Genomic DNA, 23,704 nt, shown 5'->3' with positions numbered 1-23,704 from the left:
TAAATATAAATGAAAATATTTAACAAAAACATATTGACATTGTTTAAACGTAACTGTAATACTAGTCATTCATCTAGTGTGTATTTATTTTATTAATAATCTTTCATAATTCATAGAATAAATTATTATAATAAATTATATTATATAAAACGAGCCTTGTAGAAAAATAATCATTGTAAATTACTAAAAATTATTAACTGAGCGCGTATCAACCAAAGTAAAAGTGAAAGCGTTAAAGAACGCATTGTCCGTGCGTCATCTGTCAAAAAAGGCGCGAACAGTTAGAAAAGGCGGGAACTGTCAAAGATTTAAAAAGCTAGAGCGACAATAGTGTTAGTGAAAATGCAAGCCCAAATGGGAGAGCTGCAGCGTAGCTACAGGATGCAGGACTTCACGTCACCCGGCGTCATCATGCGCGAGCGCAGCTTCATACGCCCGCAATCACATCACAATATGCATCACAACCAGGTAATTACTTAATATTTATTTTAGTATTAAGTACAAGGAAACATGTTCAATTAGAATAACTCTACAAATGGTAGAGTAGATATAAGAGTACATAAAATTTATAGTCAAACTTTACGTGTGTGTTGAACTGTATATATACGTAAAAGTAAAAGTATTATAGTTTTATATAAACTGAACAGCATAAAATTTGGCTCCTTGTTAACTTTGATAATTAAATTAAATCGAGACACAAAAACTTAAATCTCAAAGAATTAAAGTTAGGTCTCTTATTAAAATGCGTTTTGACATTACAACAAGCATGTAGGAGGTGTTATGCGCAATATTACGCCTACGTTAATATCTAATAAAACTTGATTACCTTAATGTTGTCCTTAATCTAAATCAACATTAGAAAAATATAATTTCTCAAGTATAGGATGATATATCAAATTGATAATAGTAAGCTAGGCTCTACCATTTCGGGTGATTCTACCCTTTCCTTTAAACGAGGTTTAGGCTAAGCGCCATCTGCGTCCGGCCACCTCAAGCCCGGTGAAACTGTAAATGCCTCTTCAAGGCAAACAGTGACTACTCAGTCACAAAAAAAATACCCTTTCCTCTAAATAAATATTCTCGCATTTGCAAGTTGTTACTTAAACTGTAGTAATAAATCATGCAGATATTACATTTAATGTAATTTTATCATTTGTATATGAACCGAATAATTATATTATTGTTACAGCATACGACACTATATACGACACTACATTATAAGTTGACAAGTTATTCTACTAAGGCAAAAGTTACGTCATAAAATAGTGGGCGTTTTATTCTAAGTCGTTTGTTTCAATGTCATAAGAAGCAACATAACCTTTCGCAGTAACCGCAAGAAACTGTTTAATTATATGCATTAGAATTATATACTTACAAGCTGTCGCCCGCGACTCTATCTGCGTGGAATTAAAAAAAACTTAATTAGTACCATACGTTTTCTTCTAGACTATCCATGCAGGCGTACAAGAGATATACCTTCAAACAAACGTCCATCCATATATCCCAACATTCGCGTTTATAATATTAGTAAGATGTCAAAATGAATGACAATGTATGTTTGTAGTGCATCGACAATACAACAGTAACTTAGTTAAAAATGTATTGAACCAAGTCAGAACTAGATAAAATCATCTATGAACGAAAGTAATACTGCAATGTTTACCTACGTAATGCATTAACACGTTCCCTGCGCTATCATTTTCAAAGAACTTTCAGCTGGTGCTTTGGAGACCTAAAAGATCTCAAAACTAACCTACCCTTTGGTGCGTTTGAGACCTAATCAGTCACCTTAAGATACAGTTTTGAAAATAATTTATATCTTCCAAAAAACCAATGACATATATTTCGAAGTTTTTGTGGGTGAATTATTTATTTATTAATTAGGAAGCAAATATCTATATTTGTCTTGCTCGTACTTAAAGAACTTTACACGTGAGACTATCCCGCAAGGAGTGAAACAACACGCGATCTGATAGATCTCGTAATGCAACGAACGTGTTAAATTGAATATAATACTCAGTTATGAGTAAGATCTTCTTCAGCATTATATTAGGCGATGAGTCTGACAACAGTCATCTTGTATAACGTCCGTCCGCGAAAATAAACCGTGATAATTCCTCAAATTGAATCATTCTTAGAAAACTACGCGATAAACGCTGCAAAAATATGACGTTCAAATTGTGGGCGCCATCACTGTTTGATCAGTGCAACATCATTTGGTAACTATAATCTTACGAATGTTTCTTCTTACTAATATTATAAATCTGAATATTTAAATGGATGGATGGATGTTTATTTGAAGGTATCTCCAGAACGGCTCAACGGGTATTGATGAAAGTTGACACAGAGGTAGAACAAAGTCTAGAAGAACACATAGGTTACTTATTACGTTTTCTTAATTCCGCGCGAACGGAGTGGCAGGCGATAGCTAGTAAGACATAATCTGAGTCATTTTTGTATTATTATTTCTGAAATCTTAAATTTGATTCTTTAAACACTTCGATGAACATACATTGTTGGACATAGCTCATAATTTCCTGAAAATTTTAATGTACATAATTATGTGCAGATTTTCTGATCCTGTTCTTATCCCATTCACACACACACGCAAATCACAAAGCCATAATGTGAATATTATGAAGACACAATGTTTGTAAAACAATTACTTTCAATAAAACGATAGGAAGTATGTTAATAACAAACGGTTTCATTACACTTATATTAATATAAACTTACAATTGTCTTGTTACAGTTTCCGAATAATGGGAAACGGCGCAGCATGATCCTGACCAATGCAAAGGGAAAGCCTACTCTTGAAATCTACAGACCCCCCGGTTAGTCACTTATTGGAGTACTATAACCTTACTAGCGAATGTTACATTAATATCCTATATCCTAAAATTCCTTACATTAATTGCTAAAACTACTAAAATAATTTTTAAAAGTTTTAACACGTAACCTAAAAAAATTAAACTTTTGACAAAGAATATAATAGAAACTTTTTAATGCTTTTAAATGATATCAAAATAGGCAAAAGCAACTCGTGAAAATCGTACTGGATTCAAAGGGAATTGAGAGCATTAAATTTAACCTTAAATCTTTTTTAAATATGACATCAATTTATGATTAAATAAAATGTAAAATAAAATTTAATGAAAATAAGCCGATGAATGAATTTTAGTTTTAGAAATTATATATTTTTTTTACTTTTCGCCGTGAAATATGTCCGTGGGTTGTATTTGCTGGCAACCATCGCCAAATAAAATTGGCGCCAAAATTAAAAATAAACAAAACATCAAATTTGGAACGCGCCGCCGACAGTCCGATGTTTGTGTCAGTGCTGCGCGAATGTGGACGCTTCTGTTTGTTTTGATGTGTACGAGAAATAAGAAATGTCGAGGTGTATAGTGAAACAGTCGCTGGCACAGCCGTTGGCACAGCCTCTGTCGGAGTTGGCAGTGCCCCCTGCGGCGCCCTCCGTCTCCCCCGTAACGGTTCCCGCCGCCGCTGTTTCCGCGGATGTTCCTCATGTCGTCACTGAAAGTTCAGGTTTTTTGGTCTTCTTTGTTTCTGACTTAGGTAGCTTTAGTATTATAATTATAATGTACTCGTTCATTCAAAACTTTAAGACATCGTATCGAATATAAATGTCGTTTATAACTAATTTTTAAAGGTTGCCATACTGTTTTTGTAAAAAAGTAAATGAGAAAAAGTGTAAATTATAAGACATTGTAGATATATCATTGTGTTATTATTTATTTTATGATTTACAGTAGAAATTAAAAATAATATAGAAATGAACACGTGAAACTACTAAACCGCTTGCGAAGCGTTACAATTAATTAGCCAGTAGACTCACTGTAAATCTTTATGAAAGTTTGTGCATTTGACCGAATCGCAGCGCTACGGTGCTCTGCCGGGCTCCGGCGGCTTTTACCTTTTTGATAGGATTTCTTTTATTTAAACAATTTTGATTGAAACATCTTTACAGAAAGAACTGAAAATAATCAATTAAAATCAATAAATTCTAACAATAGGACGTCTATAATTTAGTATCGTAACAATTTAATCCATACAATTGTAGGTATAAGACTAAAAAAAATTCTGTTGACATATTTAAATATATTTAGCAAAAATTTTGATAATTCAATATTGACGTGTATTTATTTATTTATGTATCTACTTTATTTTACCTAACATTTAAACAATCTTAGTTCTAAGTCGCTGTTGAACTTGTAATCTTTCAAACACTTTTCAAATCTATAAAATACAATTATATCTTCGCACTCATTAGCAATCTTTTCCCTGGTACACTCCTTTCATTGCTCACACGCCCACAACCCTCTGTCCTATCACCTCTTCTCTTGACGACCACCGTTGACCGCCAGGCGTCCGCACAGACGGCGTGGCGGCGACTGCAGCTGGTACGACAGCGGGCACTATGCCTGGTACCACGGCCGGTACGACCAGCTCTGGTACGACGGGCACTACAACCACGCCCACCAACAAGCTGAATGTTCACGCGAAGGAGTTTACTATGGCCAAGCCTGTTGACCTGCATAATAGGTGAGTTGAAGTCATCTTATTATATAGGACTAATGAATAGATTGGAGTGATATCATTCAGCGGCTAAAATAACGCAAAGTAAGCATTGTGTCTATAGGGTTTAACAAGTAGATTAATAATTTGTATTAGACATTTACCACGTCTTAGACATTGCCAACATCGTCTGAAAAATAAGCCATAGCTAATATCGACTTACAAGTCTTAATATGACTTACAGAAATGTCACACATTATCGTTTATAGGTGGGCCATTTGACACTTCATCAAAATCCAACAACGTAACCTTGTGAAGGCGGGCATAAAATATGAATTATTTTTTTTTTGAAGTTAGAATTGCACTATTGCTAACCTTTTTTCAAATTCAGATTACATATAGATTGTAATTATGTCACTAACTTTGTTACAATGTTGCATACAGATTCACAGGAACAAAAGAAAAAATCTAACGAAAAACATGGATATTTCATAACTGACTATATTTAAAGTCCGAATTGATTTTAAGCAGATCTCATTATGAAGCTAAAATTGACAGATATCATATGTGGCATATTTACTTGTCTCAACTATAGTTACGTTCTTAACAGCCTGATAATTTTCATTTATTTATTTTCTGTTGGATTAAAAAGGTGTTGTGAATTGATCAAGAGCCTATAGTAAGTATATAAGTAAACAACCGTTGTATACTTCAACACAAACACGGTGTAGGAGGTTTTGAAACTACGCAGATCTTCGTAGTTCGACAAAACTGTATCAGAGTATGATTTCATTACGCAGTAAAGTATATTTTAGTATAGTGTTTGTGAGCTCAATGAGGGAAGTACGGCTTGTGGCTTTTGTTTATTTTTAGACACATTCATGAGTGCCGGCAACTTTTCTTTACCTCTCGTAGGTGATGAATGAATTGTTTTTCAGGTTAACTTTGGTTAACTTATCCATTGTACGTCACTGTTCTATAATGCATTTTATTACCTAGGCAGTATGCAATTTGTCTATATCTGTTCTACTACTACATCTACTTTAATAGATTCCAATATTATCAAATATAAAAATTAGACTTGAACGCATACAATATTATTCTTCTGAGATGTAGACATACATATTTGAAAACTGATTCGCTTACAAAGACTGCTTTTGTTCTTTCCAAAATAAACAAAACATCTTGTGAATAACAACCAAAATTAACTTTTAGCGACGTTCCGCGTTTCGTTTACGAGCTGCTTTTCACGATTGACCTTGCGATGCAGATTGTATTAGATGCGGGGGGCTGCGGCGCTGGCCCGCTGGCACGCCACCAATGCAGACTGAACGGAGAATTGCCGAGACGTCATGTGTAGTGTAATTTGTATGATTGTTATCATTTAGTCGCCGGGTGTGGTGACGCGAGCACGCCCAACTTGCGCCGAAAGCGGCCTCTTATTCGCGCCACGGCTGCCATTGCTGCGCACGCGCATTACGCGCACGCGCTTCGATACGCGCGCTCCCGAACCGAAACCCGGCCGATGTCAAGACGAACGCGATCGAACGAAGCGAAAGTTGTACCTTATGACCGAGTGCGACTGCAATCATACATTTTCTCCATGCAATGCTTTTTGTGTAGAGAACTACGTGTAGCTTAATTACTTGGCTCGCAACGAATTCTATTTATAAAATGTTGATGCTATGAGCTGAAACGGAACGTAAATACAACAGATTGCCAAGTTTGTAGAGGGATTTTCTAAACGTATGCTGCGATACAGTTTGATGCCGGCTTTACAGTAAACAGTGCTGTATCTAAATACAAGATAAACATTGTTAATTATTACGACGTGGTTCTTGTGAAGACTCTGTGTCGTAGTTGATGAATGCAGTGGTTTATTTGTAAGGATGGTTCGAGGAAGATTCTCCACTTCTGATGTGTGAGTAAATAGAATATGATTAACACAAGGATTAATTTTTTTATCGTGTTTCGTTTTGGGCGGGACCTTAGTTACATATTAAGCAGTTTCCGTCACTATGAATGGAAACATAGTATTTGATGGGTCACTTCCTTTGCATAATAATGTATTATTTACCGACTAGTTAACTATCTATATATATAAAAGAAAGTTGTGTTAGTTACACCATTTATAACTCAAGAACGGCTAAATCGATTTGACTGAAAATTGGTGGGCAGGTAGCTTAGAACCAGGAATAGGACATAGGATAATTTTTACCCCGTTTTCTATTTTTTTTATTTATTCCGCGCGGACGGAGTCGCGGGAAAAAGCTAGTTTTAATTAAATACTTTGTCGTCATTAATATTTTTGGTTGCAATAAAGCGGGATAGCTAATCGTCCATGAACTATTACGAATTTAAACTTATGAACATACTAACTGTCGCCCGCGACTCCGTCCGTGCGGAATTAAAAAAAAATTTCATTAGTAGCCTATGAGTTCTTCCAGACTTCATTTCAGCAAGATCCGTAGAGCTCTTCTGGTGATACCTTCAAACATCCATCCATCCAAACATTTGCATTTATAATATTAGTAAAATAGATTTGAAATCCAATCTGATAAAATCTTAAAGTATACACCATATTTGTTATAAATAATTTTAGGTCACTGTTTTACTTTGTAATTTAAAACCACTTCAATCAATTACTACGTTTTGATGGCGTGGTAACTGATCCTTGGGTTATAAAATACTACAATCTTAATTACAGATCAAATGCGCGGTATTTATCTAACTAGTTACTTTAATAACTTCACAATCTATAACTTATAGAACAAACGTACATAACTATAAATAACAATATTGTGATTGTGATTTTAGCTTATTTTCCTAAGAGGCACGAAAGTCCATCTCTTTGATATGCTCTTTATGTTTTCAGATATACTGTCAATGTTTATTTGATGCAAGGACCGTGCATTTTTGAAGTAATTTTTCTAAAATTCTCAAATGAGATCTACAGCAATGTAACAATCATAGAAACATCAGAAAGCATTCTTATTGCAGATGTAGTCTTAAACAAATTCAAGGGCCTTACGAGTCTTCAAATATAATTCTGATTTCCGGAGGTTTTCATATTAAATCAATCAGATTATGCTTTTCGTGTACAAAATTGCAGAGAAAAGTTTTTTTTACCATATTTGCGAAAAAAAATTCTTCTCGTAAAGGTAATATTAACATTAAGTAGCTCAAACGGCGGTCCTTGAACCTTCGCAGCACTTTACTCATCCACTGAATGAACCATTATGTTTCTGGAGGAAGTCTTCAATTTCTCTTATCGTATACTTGCCGTCTTGGCGTCATACCCTGGAATTTAGCTTAAAGAATTATTAGCACCGACTTTTTTAAGAGGTCCTAATCCCCAGTATCATATGTAGTATTAGTCTTATTAAACCTTTATTCTTCATCTTGAAATGCCTAGAGGTCAGCTATAATTTTGGCTATTTGTGATTTCGAAATTACAGCGTGGAATAGAGATTGTGTATCTAGTTTTGGTACAAACTATTACTGATTTATGTTTTCTAGCCAATATATTAGGTTTCTTCCTTGTATCTGCCCCTGTATTATAACTTTGAACAGTTCATTCCTCTATAGCAGAATATTCCTGACTTAGTAGATCCAATAATCGTAGTACTGGCCAGTTTCCGCAGTAGTCTGCAGTGAGTCAGAATTGTTACGTGGACGCCGCACCACGCGTCAGTAATACGAACACTTCGTATGTATTGGGTTTCTCATGCTACATGGTCCTTGAACAAGTCTCCCCGCACCTCTGCAAACTGCGCGTGCGCGTGATTATATATAGTTTTAATGATTGATAGACACTATCATTTTATGTTATTCATTTCCTTGTAGCAAGTTTAAAAGTACTTTTTAGAACATTTCCGATCGATTCCGTTCAACGCTGACGCCAATCGGCCTACTGAACAATCAGCCCAACAATCAAAATTATTTCAAACATAAGATCGCATCGTAAATTGGTAGAGAAAAAACTTTTGTGTAAAGATTTAATTTACTTATTACAATTATGGCCGATGACAAGTTGAGCAACTCCCTTAATTTAGAACCTTAAATTCACATAAATAAACGATTTAAAAAAAACTGTAGTTTTAACGATAATGCCTTTCTAGTCTGAGATTAACGTAATTGTAATATTATAAGATTTTAAAGTCATTAACCTAAACCACAAGATGTAATATATTGGTCTTAATACATTGCTTTAATTTTCTGAATATAAATAAATAGATTAACTACATTGATACAATTTTAGCTTTGCTATAACTTTAAGTACAAAATATTGAGTCATCGGCGTCAGCAATTGTCTTTTAAAATGAAGGTCACTTCGTTTGGAATTGATAAAGACCATTGACTTCGTTGTCGCCCATCATGATGTAATTTACCGATTTATAGCAAATCCTCTCCGTAAAGTTATCATGATTGAAACATGTTTATTTAGGTTTTGAATAAATTTTTAAATGAAGTTTTCTTACATTTTATTGCGTCGCTAATTTTAAATTTGTTTTAATTTAATAGTCACAATTCTGATTATATTTTATTTAGTGTTCCTGAACGCATTAACATATTCGGGTCACGGTGAACATTCGAAAGTTGGGTCAAGGAATAAAGTTCAAAAATAAAATGGAAAGTATGTATATGTCAATTTTATTCGTATCTCAAAATAAGCAAGACCACAAATCAAAGTTGATTATCCTTATTTAACCTTTCTCTGTGATGTATGTTGTGGACAAAGGCAGAGGGCCGGCGGCAGGACATGACCACTTGCCCCCGTTCCTGGCCCACGTCACATAGCGACACGTCGGCCTCACTAGCCAATAAATGTGCATAACACCCCACACAACAATTATTACTTGCAAACAGATCATTGTTATGATTGCATAAGATAAGGCTCCATAACATGTATGATACGTGTTTTAATGTAGTTGAAGTGGATTTAAGATTATAAAATGTGTACAGATTTTCATTTTGGTATATGAAAATCTGTAAATTGTTCTCGTTGATTAACATTTACATAAAATTTAAGTGTTTCCTTTAGTATGTCACCGACCAATTTGCAATTTCGCAACATAAACCTGATAAACGAGTATTTAAATTACATACTGATATTATTTCAATTGCATCCGATTCGCTACTTATAATTTAAATGAGGATCGAAAACAATTGACCAATGCAAGTATAATTCATCATTGAAGTGACGCTTCCGATAGATCGAGCGCTGAATTCGATTGCCGCACGAACCACCATGCCCAAATGTGGACGAACAATATGTGAGCGGCATAAGACAATGTCTTGTCAAACTTTATATGTGTGTGTTTAAAGGATAAAGGAAAGGATTTCGATTTTTTACTGACGTCACCGATCTATAATACATAATAGCATAACCTTTGTTGTGTGCGGTCCGACTTATGCAAAATATATCAGTAAAGAAAACGGACTAGTTTAATCAGGTGTTTGATTGCCGTAAGCGCTAATTACTTACTCTTAATTACTATGTGTAAAAGACATCGTATTTTGTAATGTAACAATGTTACAATGTGTCTATGTTGTTTGCAGGTCAGCGATGAGTGTGGGCTACGCGGGCGTGGGCGTGGGGCTCCAGCACTCGCGGTCAGCGGTGCTGCATGCACAAGTACCCCCGCACTACCGACCCGTGTTGCCGTCGCATGGGCTGCTCAACACTACGTCCAGCGGCAATGTGCCACACGCCACGGTCTGTATGAACACTACACAACACAATAAACACAACACGCACAGCAAATCACACGCGTAACACCATCACAGTAACACATAACACCAACGTAACCGTCGATGCAATTTCTTGCGGTATATGTCGTCGTGGTTCATACGCATGTTTTTATGTATGTGACTGACGCAATACAGCATCTTGAGTCCAATAAATCTTTAATTTATATTAAACTGCCTAAACATGATCTTTGATCGTTGGAATACAAATTGTGTGTTAATATTTCCATTATTGGATATATTTTATAATCTGAAAATCTGTATCCACTTCGGCATTGTCATGTGAACAATGAAATAATGAAAAGCATGTTTTGTTTACAAATGAAAATGCAAAATTCTTGAAACTTTTAGCTTTACATTAGTACTTAAATATAGAATTTTGTTTTGATACAACAAAATTTATTTGTTTTGATCTCTACTTAAATGTTACAAATGATGTAATGTTGTTTTAGAATCTAAGCTATATGTTTTGTTACAAGTTTGACATGTGGACGTGTGCAGGTGGGTCCTCGCGTACACTTCAAGCTGCAGCCGCAGCAGCTGGACAAGAAGAAGTCTCCGCCGTCGTCGTTGAGCAACGGTAACGGCAAGAGCGTGCGGCCGCAGTCGTTCACTCCGGGCCTGAAGCGCTCCAAGTCTCTGACGTCGGCCGACACGTTGGCCAGCGGCATGGCGGCGCTCGGCCTGGCCGCTGACGCCGGGGACCTCGGCACCTTCCCCCCGGACATACAGGAGTGCATCGACAAGGCGCTCGATGGTCAGACAACCTCATTTATATTGTACAACTTTTCAGAATATACTCGTTTACAGTATTACCAAAAAAAAAAACTTTTTTTGTATTCTGGTTCTGGTCTTTTCGATATGCAGTGTGAGATGATTTGAGGACAGTCCGCTAAATCCGCTAACGTACTAATAAATGTTATTCTATGCATATTATTAATAAAATTTGAGTATGTTGATAACGAAAAACTAATTTTTAGAAATTTTGTCTATATGTCTGTCCATAACTCTGCATTTGTTCCGGGTAACTTCAGAAAGGCTTGGATCGATTTTGACAGAACTTTGAAGGGAGAGCTACTCTTTATTTTTATTTTTTAAACTTTGCACCGACGAAGTGGCGGGTGACCGCTAGTACACAATGTTTAATGTCGGCGGTGTCGTGGTCAGATCCGAACTCAGTGGCGGCGCGCACTCTGATGGAGGCGGTGGGTCACCTGGTGTCGCGCGCGGTGGAGTCCCCGCGGTACGCGCTGCCCGCCGCCCGCCGCTGCATCGCCGTCGTCGAGCGCGAGCACACCGAGACCTTCCTCGAGTCCCTGCTCAACACCTGCCAGCAGTGCTACCACGACCGCGACAAGGTAACAGACACCCTTACACATACACATACCCCACACCCACCCTCATTAAAGTTTTGTATATTTACGCTATCGGCAATCTTAGTCTTTGTCTAAATTAGCCTTGTTCTTTAAACCTGGACAAGTCACCACATCATTGATTAGGGCCTTATCATTAAAAGCGTAGTGTTTCAAATACATTTTAGTTTAAATATACGTCAACCATTTTATATCGTGACTCTAGCGCCCGGCGCGGATTTTTGACGATTTGATTTGAGAAATGCGTTCTTTACAAAAACAATAAATTAAATTATTAAATTAAATCAACAAATTTAAATTAAATTTCTTGATCCCACAGTCAAATTATTTTATATAATTTTGTGGGACATAGTTCTATTTTAGGTTTTTTTTATTGTATTGTAAATAAATAAATAAATAAATAAATAATATAAATAATAATGAAAAACGCTTACAGAAAGCAATGTGGTGATAAATATTTACGGTAAAACAAATCACTTTGGCGTCAACAATATCAATCAGCGGCGGTCAAAGGGTTAAAACAGTTTCTAACAGTATTTTTTGGAGTACTACAGTATGTTCGCCTTTTACTGGACCAATGTCAGATCTGATACATTAATTGTTGGTGTATAAACGAATGAATACAATGAGAGGCATCTGCGTGTGTTGCAGCTGCTGGGCGCGGTGGTGGGGGGAGGGCGGCCACGTCTCATGGCCTTCCTGTCGTTCCTGCTGGAGATGTACTGCCAGCTGCGGCGGCGCGCCATACACCGGCGCGGCGCCAGCGCACAGCCCGGCCAGGTGCTGCTCACGCTCATCTGCAAGTGCTGCGAGGACTGCATCCGCCAGCCCGTGCCCTCGCCCAGCGATGTTAGTGACAACACACGATACTGTTATACTTTGCTTTCATCTGACTTCAATAAAAGAATCTGAACTTTTGAAAATAATAGTAGAGTAGTGCAATATTTTATTTCCTTTCTTTAACAAATAAGTAAAGACAATTTTAATCCGCTCTTTATTGTAAACTAGCTTTTACCCCCGATTCCGTCCGCGCGGAATAAAAAAAAAATGCACAAGATAAAAAAGTTTTTCAATCAAAGTTAATCAATTTTTAGCTAATTCAGTTCGACCGATCTTTAGTTATAAATAGTGTAACTAACACAACTTTCTTTTATATATATAGATTTTTCATCGATTTGATAAAGCAAAAGTTATTAGTGATGATTTATCCCTAGTTTATTAGGAACCGCATATTATTTGGTTTCGATTCTAATCAGTGCTTATGGTGTTTTCAGACGGAGAACTTGTTCTTTGTGCTGACATACATCGGCCGAGATCTGGAGTCTCAGCTGCCGGGTGACCTGGAGCGGCTGCTGACGGCGGTGCGCGACGCCTTCCTCAACACTGCCGCCGCGCCCTGCATCCGCCGCACCCTGCTGCAGCTCATCGAGCTGCACGCCTCGCGCTGGCAGCTGCCTGGCTGCGCCGTGCTCTACTACTACCCCTCCTCCAAGTAGACCTCCTAATACAACGAACCCCCCCACATGGTAAGCTCCTCATAGTAAGTCCCCTATGGTAAGCCCCTCACAGTAAACCCCCTATGGTAAGCCACTCATAGTAAGCCCCCCGTGTTAAGTCCCTCTTTATTCTTTTCCACGACTATCTGTCCCGACATCTGCAATTTATAAGATAGACGTCTATGGCTTGTTGTGGTCATTTGTGTATATTTCACGTGACCACTTTCTCTAGACCTCGTCTAACTTTTAAAAGAATTGAATATTCAAAATTTTAGTTTCAGGATTGATTTAAATAATAAACGATAAATTTATGAATGTTATTTGTAGTGACAACATTAATATTTTATTTTGATGTAAAATAATGTTAGTCTGTAAAATTGAATAGATCATGTACAATATGATTGTTCATTGAAATGTTGTATGAAATACATATCTAACTGCTAGCAGTAATACATTTTGTATATGGAAATATTTGAAATTAAAAATAATTTCAAATCATCACAATTTTTAAAGAACTGTATAAGTTAAAAAAAGCAAGAGTCATAAAATCTTTTAAGAAAATTTAGGTCCAAATCTATTAAAATAATTTGTACAGTGAGTGTTGCATGTTGTAAAAATTACTAAATGAAATTATTGACCACTATGGTAATGTAAAATATTTTTATTCTGGCAACATTCGCAACTTTGACATAATACAACGTTTTTGATCATGTTTAAGTGATTTAAAACTAAACATTTTACGTTGTTCTTAACTAATCCATGAATAATATTAGTAAGTTAAGTTTCTATTAAATCTGAGCAGATCATTTGGTGCATGTTAAGAAAATAATTTCAACCATACAAATATATTATGAAATTGTTTTCATCAAAATAGAAATTGCTGTAAATTAAATACCGCTATAGTTAAAGTTTCTGAACTTTTTTATACTTTTCTAGAGGTTTCGAGGATGATAGTTGATGCGCGTTTAGGTTATGTTAATTTAGTTTACAAAGGTTACAAGCATTTCTTTTCAGTTTTTGTTCTGTTGTGATGTCGGTAGTGTCTAGTTGATATGTCGTTAATAAGTAAGGACGTATTAAGAAACTTGGTAAAATAAACTCATTTAGAGTGCCTTTATGAAGTACATTTTTCATTTGAAGCGTTGAAGCTAGCCTGTAATTGTGTGACTACAATTTATAATTAACACGTTTATTGGATGTAGTTAATTATAGCTGCAAAGTTAAAGCAAAATATCAGAACTAGTGCATGATCATTGTTTGACACACTGATTTCTATGGATGGATAGGTTATTTGCAAAAGGTCTTGCAATTCTTGTATATTAGTTCGTATCCTCACCACCGCTATCAACCGCAACCGATAGAGCCAAAATGACCAAAATGAAATAGGCACAAAATACTACTATACATAGCCGGTCCATGTATAGATGTCAGTGATTTTAATTCGGACTCAATGAAAGCTTGTTTTGTAGCTTGTTAGTAGGCAGCCAGTTAGAGAAGTACTATAATGAAAATGTATTTAATTTTATCTAGTATAAGGTGCGTTATTGTAGTTTTACGAGCGGATTTTTGCCTCGAAAGTATTAAACGGTACGTGTAAAATAAGTAGCTGTGGACAAATCAACGATGTACATTACTGTACGATCTTCGCATAGTACTTGGTGCATTGTATCCTTTGTCGGTTCTAACTTAGTCTTTTCTCATCACGGTAGCATAGGGCTAACACTTAGTCTTTAGCTTTCCCATTTTGGGGAATTTTTATCTCAAACGCTTAATACTTTGCTTTTTATATATTTTTGCAAATGGCAACATTCGTTTTGCGGCAAAATTCTATAGATTAATAAAATTTTACTTTTGTAAGATGAAATTAAAACATGTTATTAGTTATCAAATATTGTCTATTTTTAGTTTTAAGTTTTGTTCAGAGATTCTTACATAAAAATATTTATATGAATGTAATGATTGACTGATTCGTATGCAGTAATATGTCGTCTTTTGCTTGTGATATTTTAAGTTAGGTTTTTAGTTTCTGATTTTCTCTGTCCCAACCAAAGACTGTTTTGATGTGGAGAATTCATTTACTTAAATGATTAACAAAACAATTCTATAGTTGTTGAAGCCGGACCAAATTGTTTCTAATATTTCTCTGCTCACTCCACGGACAGAGCTGCGTATGGTTAAGAAATTTTCATTAACCTAGTTGTAGAATGTTGTGTGATCAATATAATATGAAATAATAAAGCTATATATTTAAGAAATTGTAGACGTATGTAAAAAAAAAATATTTAAAAGACCATAAGCTTTTCGTTATTTCACTTTGATAGCTGTATAAGGTTATGGTATGTTTGTAAAAAAAGTTAAAAAAAAAAAACAAAAAAAAACGGTGCTAACACGAGTATTGGTGTATTGTATTATTCCTTTAAATGCCACGGGCAATAACATGTTCTTGTTACCGCTGTATTTCTCTACCTACACATAAAGCCAATAATAAATAAATTGTATGCATAATAGTGTTTTATTTATCTCGCCCTTTATTCTCTATCATTCCATTTTATCAGATTTTATTGTGCTAACCGTGGGTTTCTGAGACCGAAACCCAAGGGAAAAGACCTAAATTCCTATAGACGTAGCAATTATGGCTCCCGTGTGCCAAGGTTTATGACAGATACTTTGTTAGTAATAGGAAATGTGGAAAAACATAACTTTTAATCTGACCAAATAATATTTCACGTAGAATAACGTCCGTAACCCAAAAGAGCGAGCAGAGATTACGGATTTCCGTCTGGCTTAATCCTGGCACATCGTTCTCCTCTTCGTTGGTTTCAGTAATCCTTTGTCTTTTGTTAGTACTCATTTTCAAATATCTAGCTAGCTATTAACTTCGCGCGAGTCGCTGCGCAAAAAATAATTTTATAGGTGTAGTGTAGCGGAGCGTTTCGGGTGCGGGGGAAGAGACTGCACAGCGTGCAGATGTCCTTTGCTGCCAACATATATGAAAAGAATAAATTATTATATAAAATAAATAATTAAATTAAATATATTAAATTATTATTGTGTTTTATCACTAATTATTTTCTAAACTAGATTTTTTTAACTATGATATTCATATTTATTTTTATGATGTTTCCGAACGACATCATTTTGATTGGCTCGCATGAAGCTGTCAGTTCGCTGTCAGGTTTAAATCCAGAATGCAGCAAATGGCGCTCTCGCAAACTTCACTTCTGTACGAGCCTTCGCGGTCGTGTCTTGTCTCGCTTGCGCGTTTTTCCTTCCGTTCGTTTACATTTTTCGGTTTGAGTTAAGCTTGTTCCGCCTAATGTGACTTTTTGTAAATGAAACTGTGATTTTGTGATGCCCTGTGATATAAAATGACCTGATGGAGTACGTGTTTGGTGGTTGTTTAAGTGATCAGTGTAAAATGGGTTTAATTACTTCGAGGGAGCCGACAATGCTGGACGGACCAGTTGCGTCTACGAAGAGTAACCATGTACGGCAGCCATCAACAAGGAACCGTACAAAACCTCCCATGCCCGACCGTGATGAGCTGGAGAACCGCTTCATTAAAGTTCTGGTGAGTGAACAATTACCGCCGGCATTTTTGTTTACAAACACTGCAATTTTTGTTTACGGTTTTCACTTATTTTGAGAGGAGTAACGCCCATTGACTTTAAAATGTTGTTAAAGCTTAAATTATTTTTTTTAACGCAATGAAATAAATGGAAAAGTAAAGAAATGTTTTGCAGTAATAAATGAATCATTTTCTACCATATTTTTTCTTCGTAAAGTCGATAATAGGCGCTGTAACAAAGGATATCTGGTTCGAAATTTTTGGTTGGATATCATAGGGTGGGGTAAAAAAAGTACATCTTTACGATTAGAATGGAAATTCGTAACTGAGATACATATAAAATTTAATTCTAAATAAATAAAAAACTAGTAAAAATGCTTTAATCTATGAATAGGTTCGAAAAAAGTTTTGTGAAATAAACCTGATAAACTACAATATCCACATTGTGTTTTTTCATATTTATTGTTTTATTAATCATCCAAATTGACATTATCACATCAAATTTGACATGACATGGTTATGCATCCCTTTCCTATTGCAACATACTTCCTAGTTATCAGACTTCTATGTAAGTAGCAATGTTCTTGCACATTTCATTGATAAGAGAAACAAATGTTTCATATCCTGTTATACTATCTATTCATATGTGCTGCCCGATTGTGTGAGCTGTTTCTCAATTTTAAATTATGACAGGAAGATATTGCATTTCTTGGTAACTGTCTTGTAATTCTTTCAGACTATGTTCAACATCCATGCTAAATTTCATTGAGAGCCCTTCTAACAAACATCTATTCATCCATCCATACATTTAAACTTTTGCAATTATAATATTAGTAAGATATGTCAGTATTGTTATTAAAAATAACAATATGTTTTAGGACACAGGCAGGATTCAAATACTATATTTGGATATTTTCTCCAGGCATTCTGACATACTGTATAAATAAAGTCTATATAAGAAAAGTTATTGAAGAAAACAAGTTACATTGATGCAAATTATTCAGGTATATAATGCTAAATTTTGTTGATTTAAAAAGGTTTGTCCTATGGATTAGTAAGCAAACTTCTTGGTTTCTATTGTTGAAACACTATAAATTACATTTACATCTCTAATTTGCTATCAAAAAGCTGATAAACATATTCAACTAGTTTTTGACAAACAAATAATGTTAAATACAACTTTATTATACTAAGTGCTTAATAACATGTAATACAATTTAACATGAAAATTTAAAGTAACTTGTACCCAAATGCTACTGTATAATGAATAATGAGGTAGTAATTGCTGATAACATTGTGTAGTGGCTATTTTTAAAATATTATGTTATTGTTCACTTTGTGTTCTTTTAAGCTATTACAAAGTATAATGAGAAAATAATATCTGAAATTTGTATATTGTTCTGTTATGTAAAAAAAATCTATATATATAAAAGAAAGTTGTGTTAGCTACACTCGGTCGAACTGATTACACTGAAAATTAATGGGGAGGTATCTAAGTACTAGGAGACAGACATAGCAACTTTTTTATCTTGTGTGTATTTTTTTTATTCCGCGCAGACGAAGTCGCGGGTAAAAGCTAGTATATATATAATATTTACACTAATCAAAACATATTAGTCATAACAATAACTACTTTTTTAGACGTGTGTTTCTCATCAGATAAATTATTAAAATGTAAATTTATTCAAAGATGTTTGGTTTTATAATATACTAGTTATCACTCACTGTATTCGCGTGGAATTAAAAAAAGCTTTATTAATAGCCTTTGTTCTTGACTACGTTCTACATCTATGTCAAAATTCATCAAGATCTGTTGAACCATTCTGGTGATACCTTAAAACAAACAGATCCATCCATCCATCTAAACATTCGCATTTATAATATTAGTAAGATTTATATGACTCAGTAATCAGACTATTTTATAGACACTGTTTATGTTTACTTCAATTCTAAGATTCAAGTTGTAATGAGTCATGTTTATTTGCTTGTTTATATTGTCTACATCTATAAAAATGTCGATAATTACTCATAATGGCGCCGTAACATCCATATATAGTGTGAATAATTGTGCAACATTTTTTTTATTGTTTACACCACCAGTGTTTGATAATTACTATTGGATTTTCTTTTATGTTATTAGCATCTTTGATATTTATGTGCAGTGAAATTAAATATGTTTCAAAATTAAAACTAAACTTTTCAACAATAAAATATGTAAAAGTATCAAAATTAAATAACAAAAATATATAGTCTTATTAGATTATCATTCAGAACCTTTCATATCAATTAATTTTTATATTTTCTGTTTCCGTATTATTAATGTTTTGTCATTTATTATGTTTACTACATATTATTAACTGTCGCCCGCGACTCCGTCAATGCGGAGTTAAAAACAAACTTAATTAGTAGCCTATGTGTTCTTCCAGATTATGTTCTACATCTGTGCCAAATTTCATTAAGATCCGTTGACCCGTTTTGGAGATACTTTCAAACAAACATCCATCCATCCATCTAAACCTAGGGATTCCCAAAGGGGTCGATATCGACCTCCTGGGGTCGATATTGAACTTAAAGCATTGCTAATTCTCACTCAGTCTTCTTCTATTGAACTAAGTCAGAATGAATAATAATAATAATTGATCTTAAGTAGGTAATTTTGCCATGGGGGTCTGTGGTAACAGTTTATTTTGGAAAAGGGGGTCACTTGTTTAAAATAGTTTGGGGATCCCTGATCTAAACATTCACATTTATAATATTAGTAAGATATGCCTCCATACAAAATCATGACATAGTGATAATTTAAGGATATAAGACCACATACCAACAGATAAAATACCCACACAATCCTCTTCTGATAGTGAATAATTTTTAAACATGATAGTGATGCTAATGTGGACAGTGTTTGCGACACCAGAGGAAATGCAGCATTACCCCATGTTATGCATATTTTACTACAGTACAGTCTTTACTTATTATATAAAAAAAATAAGTTTATTGTTTTTCCCCTCATGGCAGGGGACTTGTGTGCAAACTAGCGTAATATCCCTGTGTGATGACTCACGTCCCAGGTAAATTATCATAAAATAATGTTCAGTCTTTTTCTTGTATTATACAAAGTATCTTATTACCATAAATAGTCTATCAAAATTTTCCTCCTAAGCAATACTTATGAATACATAACAAATACGTAAGTGTTTAAATTAAACATGGGTTATAGTTGGGAAAACAGGAAAACTGACATCTCGTCAAGGTCGTGGGTTTAATGAGTAAATTGCTGTGTGCGACCGTCCGTGCGTCACCGCCCAGCGATCCGGCCTCTTGCGATAGGGTCAATATAGGGTCCTTGACTCAAATAAATAAATTTGGACAATTATTTAACGAGTAGCTAAAAACGAGAGAGACATCGGCCCATGCAACGTACAGAATTACATCTTTCATGAGCCCTCTTAATACATCTATATATATAAAAGAAAGTCGTGTTAGTTACACTATTTATAACTCAAGAACGGCTGAATCGATTTGACTGAAAATTGGTGGGCAGGTAGCTAAGAACCAGGAAACGGACATAGGATAATTTTTACCCCGTTTTCTATTTTTTTTTTTATTATTCCGCGCGGACGGAGTCGCGGGAAAAAGCTAGTATAATATGTTTTCGTTGGATATTTGACTTTATTAATATGCCCAAGCCGTCCGCGCGGAATAAAAAATAGAAAACGGGGTAGAAATTATCCTATGTCCTATTCCTGGTTCTAAGCTACGTGCCCACCAATTTTCAGTCAAATCGATTCAGCCGTTCTTGAGTTATAAATGGTGTAACTAACACAACTTTCTTTTATATATATAGATAGATTTACCTAGTAAAATTAAAAACATTCAAGCTTGAATAAATACATAAATCTTAGAAGAATTACCTTCTAGTTAAGTGATAAAAGTTAGTCATTCGTTTTTACATTCTTTATGTAAACTCAAAGTGTAAAGTCATGTACGGTGTATACCATACAAAAATTGTGTTACCAAGTTATTTAGCTTCCCCTTCGGTGCGAGACACTCGCGCTTCAAACTTCGTTACATTATCATAAATGACTGTTATTTTATACGAAACTTAGGTACAGTTACAACCAGTAAAGCTATTATAAAGTATAGTCGGTTAAAAAGTATTAAAAAATTTTATGTAGTGAAAAGAATCTGTTCTGCAAATTATTGTCCTGTATTATTAGATCTTATAGAAATGCTAGTAGCTATTTTGTTTTGTTACATTTTTGTGGTGTAAATTGATAATATTGTTTTCGAAATTGCTATTTCTGTGGTCCTCCTTGAGCTTAAAAATATTTTTTTTTTTTACTATAATTTATTTTCTCCCAATCCATCTTTTTACAAGCTTCGTGTTTTTTTACAGATTTACTGCAGAATCTAATGATTATGTCGTATTTTGTAAGGGACTCTGGATAATAGCTTGGTTATGCAGCTCTACAGGTACAGCAGTCTGGCCACTTCCCACTGCGACTGCATCAGGCCTATTTAATTTCCCGTAATATTGCGCCACGCGTTGCTCCACAGGTTTTATATTAATCTCGAGACTAGTATGACACGATAGGGTGACCAAGTTATCACCCAGATGTAAGAAACTTTTCGATGAAAAATGCAAGACTGAAAACTTTTCTACCATAATAATAAGGATTCCTTCTTTACGATCGTATAATCCTTTAGAGATCTTATTAAGTTAAAAAAAAAATCAGGTTCTAAAAACTATGTCAAGTGATTTTTTCATTTATTCACTTAATTTGTGTTAATTCTAAAAAAATATGGAGACAGGGACGTACGCCATTAAATTTAGATTTTTTGGCTGATTATTAACTGCTTAAGTGACTAGATGCAAGATCAAAGTAAAAATTTCTGATAATAAAACTTTTATGGACCGTCTTTGACTGTGGGCGATGTGTGTACACCGTGTGGTCGCAGAGCACCCACTGGCCGCGGCTGCATTCCTCCACACCTATGCGGCTCGAATGCGCCGCGACCGATCGATCGCACGAGTCGCCCCCGCCGGCCTGCTATCAACAATCTATTTTATTTTATATTATAACATCATGATTACAAACATAGTGCACGTAGTAAAGAATTCAGCAGTGGTAAACTTGAAGAGTCAAAAGGTTCTTTAAACATGATCAGGATCTTGTAAGCAGTCTGTCGGGAAGTAAAACAAACTGCAGTCGCAGTACATCGCAGTAACTTGAATCAAAATCAAATGAACGCTTCTGCTCTAAATTCTTTCTGATTGCTATTCCGGTGATAACTTAAACGATAAAAGATTTTGGAAATAATTATTATTTGTACTTTTCACCTATTGTCTTGACAAGTTTTGACAATTTTACAAGCGATATCGGTAATTAAATGTGTCGAAACTAAAAGCTAAATTATAAAAAAGGTATTTTCAATCATCTACACTTTATACTCGTATGTAACGCTATTGTTGACAAAAAAAGCGACCGTTACAAGTTATTGAACGGTAATAGACATTACAAGATCTAGTTAGCGATAGTCACACAGCTGATTGGTTTAAGTACGCTGTGAGCCGTGTGTGCTAAAGTGCCGTTCCGTTACTGCTTTTTGTGTAATTTGTAACTTTTTGCTCGGATACGAGGCATGCCTTTTAAGTTTTGTCGTTTGAAGAAAAAAACACAACTAGAATCTTATAGTACTTTTTATTGTTTTAAAAGGTATTCACCACGTAGCTTAATACACTTTTCCATTCGCTGAATCCAGTTATTATAACATTTATTCCACTCTAAAGTGGGGGTGTTGAAAATGGCTCACTTGAAAGCGTCGACTGCTTCTTCACCGGGCTGGAACCTTTGACCACGAAGACTTTTCTTAATTTTAGGAAATGTAAAGAAATCGTTAGGGCTTAGGTCAGGATTGTATGGAGGATGGTCAAGAATTTCTACTTTTTCCTGCTTCAAATACTCAATCGTTTGACGAGCGCTGTGTGAGCTTGCGTTGTCGTGGTGCAGGATAATGCGTCGCTTTTTTAGATTTTCGCATTTCGGCGATGACTTGTGGTAAACAAACTATGGTATACCACTCTGCATTTACCGTTCTACGATCTTCAAGTGCAATAGTCGCAACATGGCCTTTTTTTCCAACGAAGGTGGCCCACCATCTTCTTTAAAGTGCTTCGCGAACGAACAACTTTAGTCGGCTTTGGCTTGTCTTGAAAGACCCAGATTGTAGATTGTTGTTTGGAATCAGGATCGTAGGCATAGATCCAAGATTCGTCACCACTGATGATGTCGTAGACGTGGTTTGACTCTCCTCGGTCCAACCTTTGCAGAGTTTTCTTACACCATCTGATGCGGGCCGCCATGTGATCGTCTGAAAGCAGATGCGGTATCCAACGGCAAACTAGCTTTCTGACACCAAGCGCTTGATGCAAGATCTTCTGAATGGTTGTCCCTGAGATGCCTTATAGAACCTCTATCTTTCGATACGTCACATGTCGATATTCGAGAATTAGTTGTCTCACAGCAATGATGTTATCTTCGGTGAAGTCGGATTTTGGACGTCCTTCGCGAGATTTTTCACTAAGACTAGTATGTCCACGCTGGAATTCTAAATACCAGCGTTCGACAGTCCGCAGACATGGGGCTTCATCACTGAACACAGATGTTAGCTCTTCAAAACACTGAAGCCGTGTCAGGCGTCTTTTAAAGTTGTAGAAAATTATTGCACGAAACGTTTCCTTAGAAAGATTCATTTTCATAAGTTACCTGGCAGATTCAAATCGACGCTGTGACTAAACAATAGCATTAATCTTAATACTTTCAACTGTTTTAAGATTCAAAATGTAAACACACTCGAATATAAAACAGTTCAAAATTCAAAATTGCCGGGAAATATTGAAACGACAGAACTTAAAAGGCATGCCTTGTACGTCACGTAAAAGTATTTTAATGAGAGTTTTATTGATAAGTACAAAG

The 23,704-nt window shown here is 35.3% G+C and overlaps 2 protein-coding genes across 6 annotated transcripts in view; both read left to right on the top strand.

Moving 5' to 3' along the window:
* The first annotated feature begins 137 nt into the window (after positions 1–137).
* Positions 138–13,366, top strand: LOC106712362. 5 transcript variants are annotated; one of them, XM_014504893.2, is made up of 8 exons: positions 138–468; positions 2,753–2,834; positions 4,401–4,566; positions 10,102–10,258; positions 10,792–11,047; positions 11,458–11,648; positions 12,315–12,512; positions 12,938–13,366. In XM_014504893.2, the coding sequence occupies exons 1-8, from the start codon at positions 343–345 to the stop codon at positions 13,157–13,159; spliced, it is 1,398 nt and encodes a 465-aa protein (XP_014360379.2). In that variant the 5' UTR covers positions 138–342; the 3' UTR covers positions 13,160–13,366. The 5 variants fall into 5 exon arrangements, with proteins under 5 accessions (XP_014360379.2, XP_014360371.2, XP_014360394.2 ...); XM_014504885.2 differs by having other exon boundaries at positions 4,389–4,566; XM_014504908.2 differs by lacking the exons at positions 138–468; positions 2,753–2,834 and adding an exon at positions 3,293–3,543 and having other exon boundaries at positions 4,389–4,566.
* A 3,022-nt stretch (positions 13,367–16,388) lies between these two features.
* The window catches only part of LOC106719288 (formin-like protein), a 60,025-nt gene continuing 52,709 nt past the window's right edge, over positions 16,389–23,704 (top strand). The window contains exon 1 of the mRNA XM_045680485.1: positions 16,389–16,730. Coding sequence (XP_045536441.1) covers positions 16,536–16,730 — 195 coding nt within the window. The 5' untranslated portion in view covers positions 16,389–16,535. The remainder of the gene's footprint in view (positions 16,731–23,704) is intronic.

This window comes from Papilio machaon, chromosome 13, assembly GCF_912999745.1.
Source record: "Papilio machaon chromosome 13, ilPapMach1.1, whole genome shotgun sequence".
Classification (NCBI taxonomy): domain Eukaryota; kingdom Metazoa; phylum Arthropoda; class Insecta; order Lepidoptera; family Papilionidae; genus Papilio; species Papilio machaon.
Note: the sequence above shows the minus strand (reverse complement) of the source record. Positions and strands in the feature narration are given on the sequence as shown.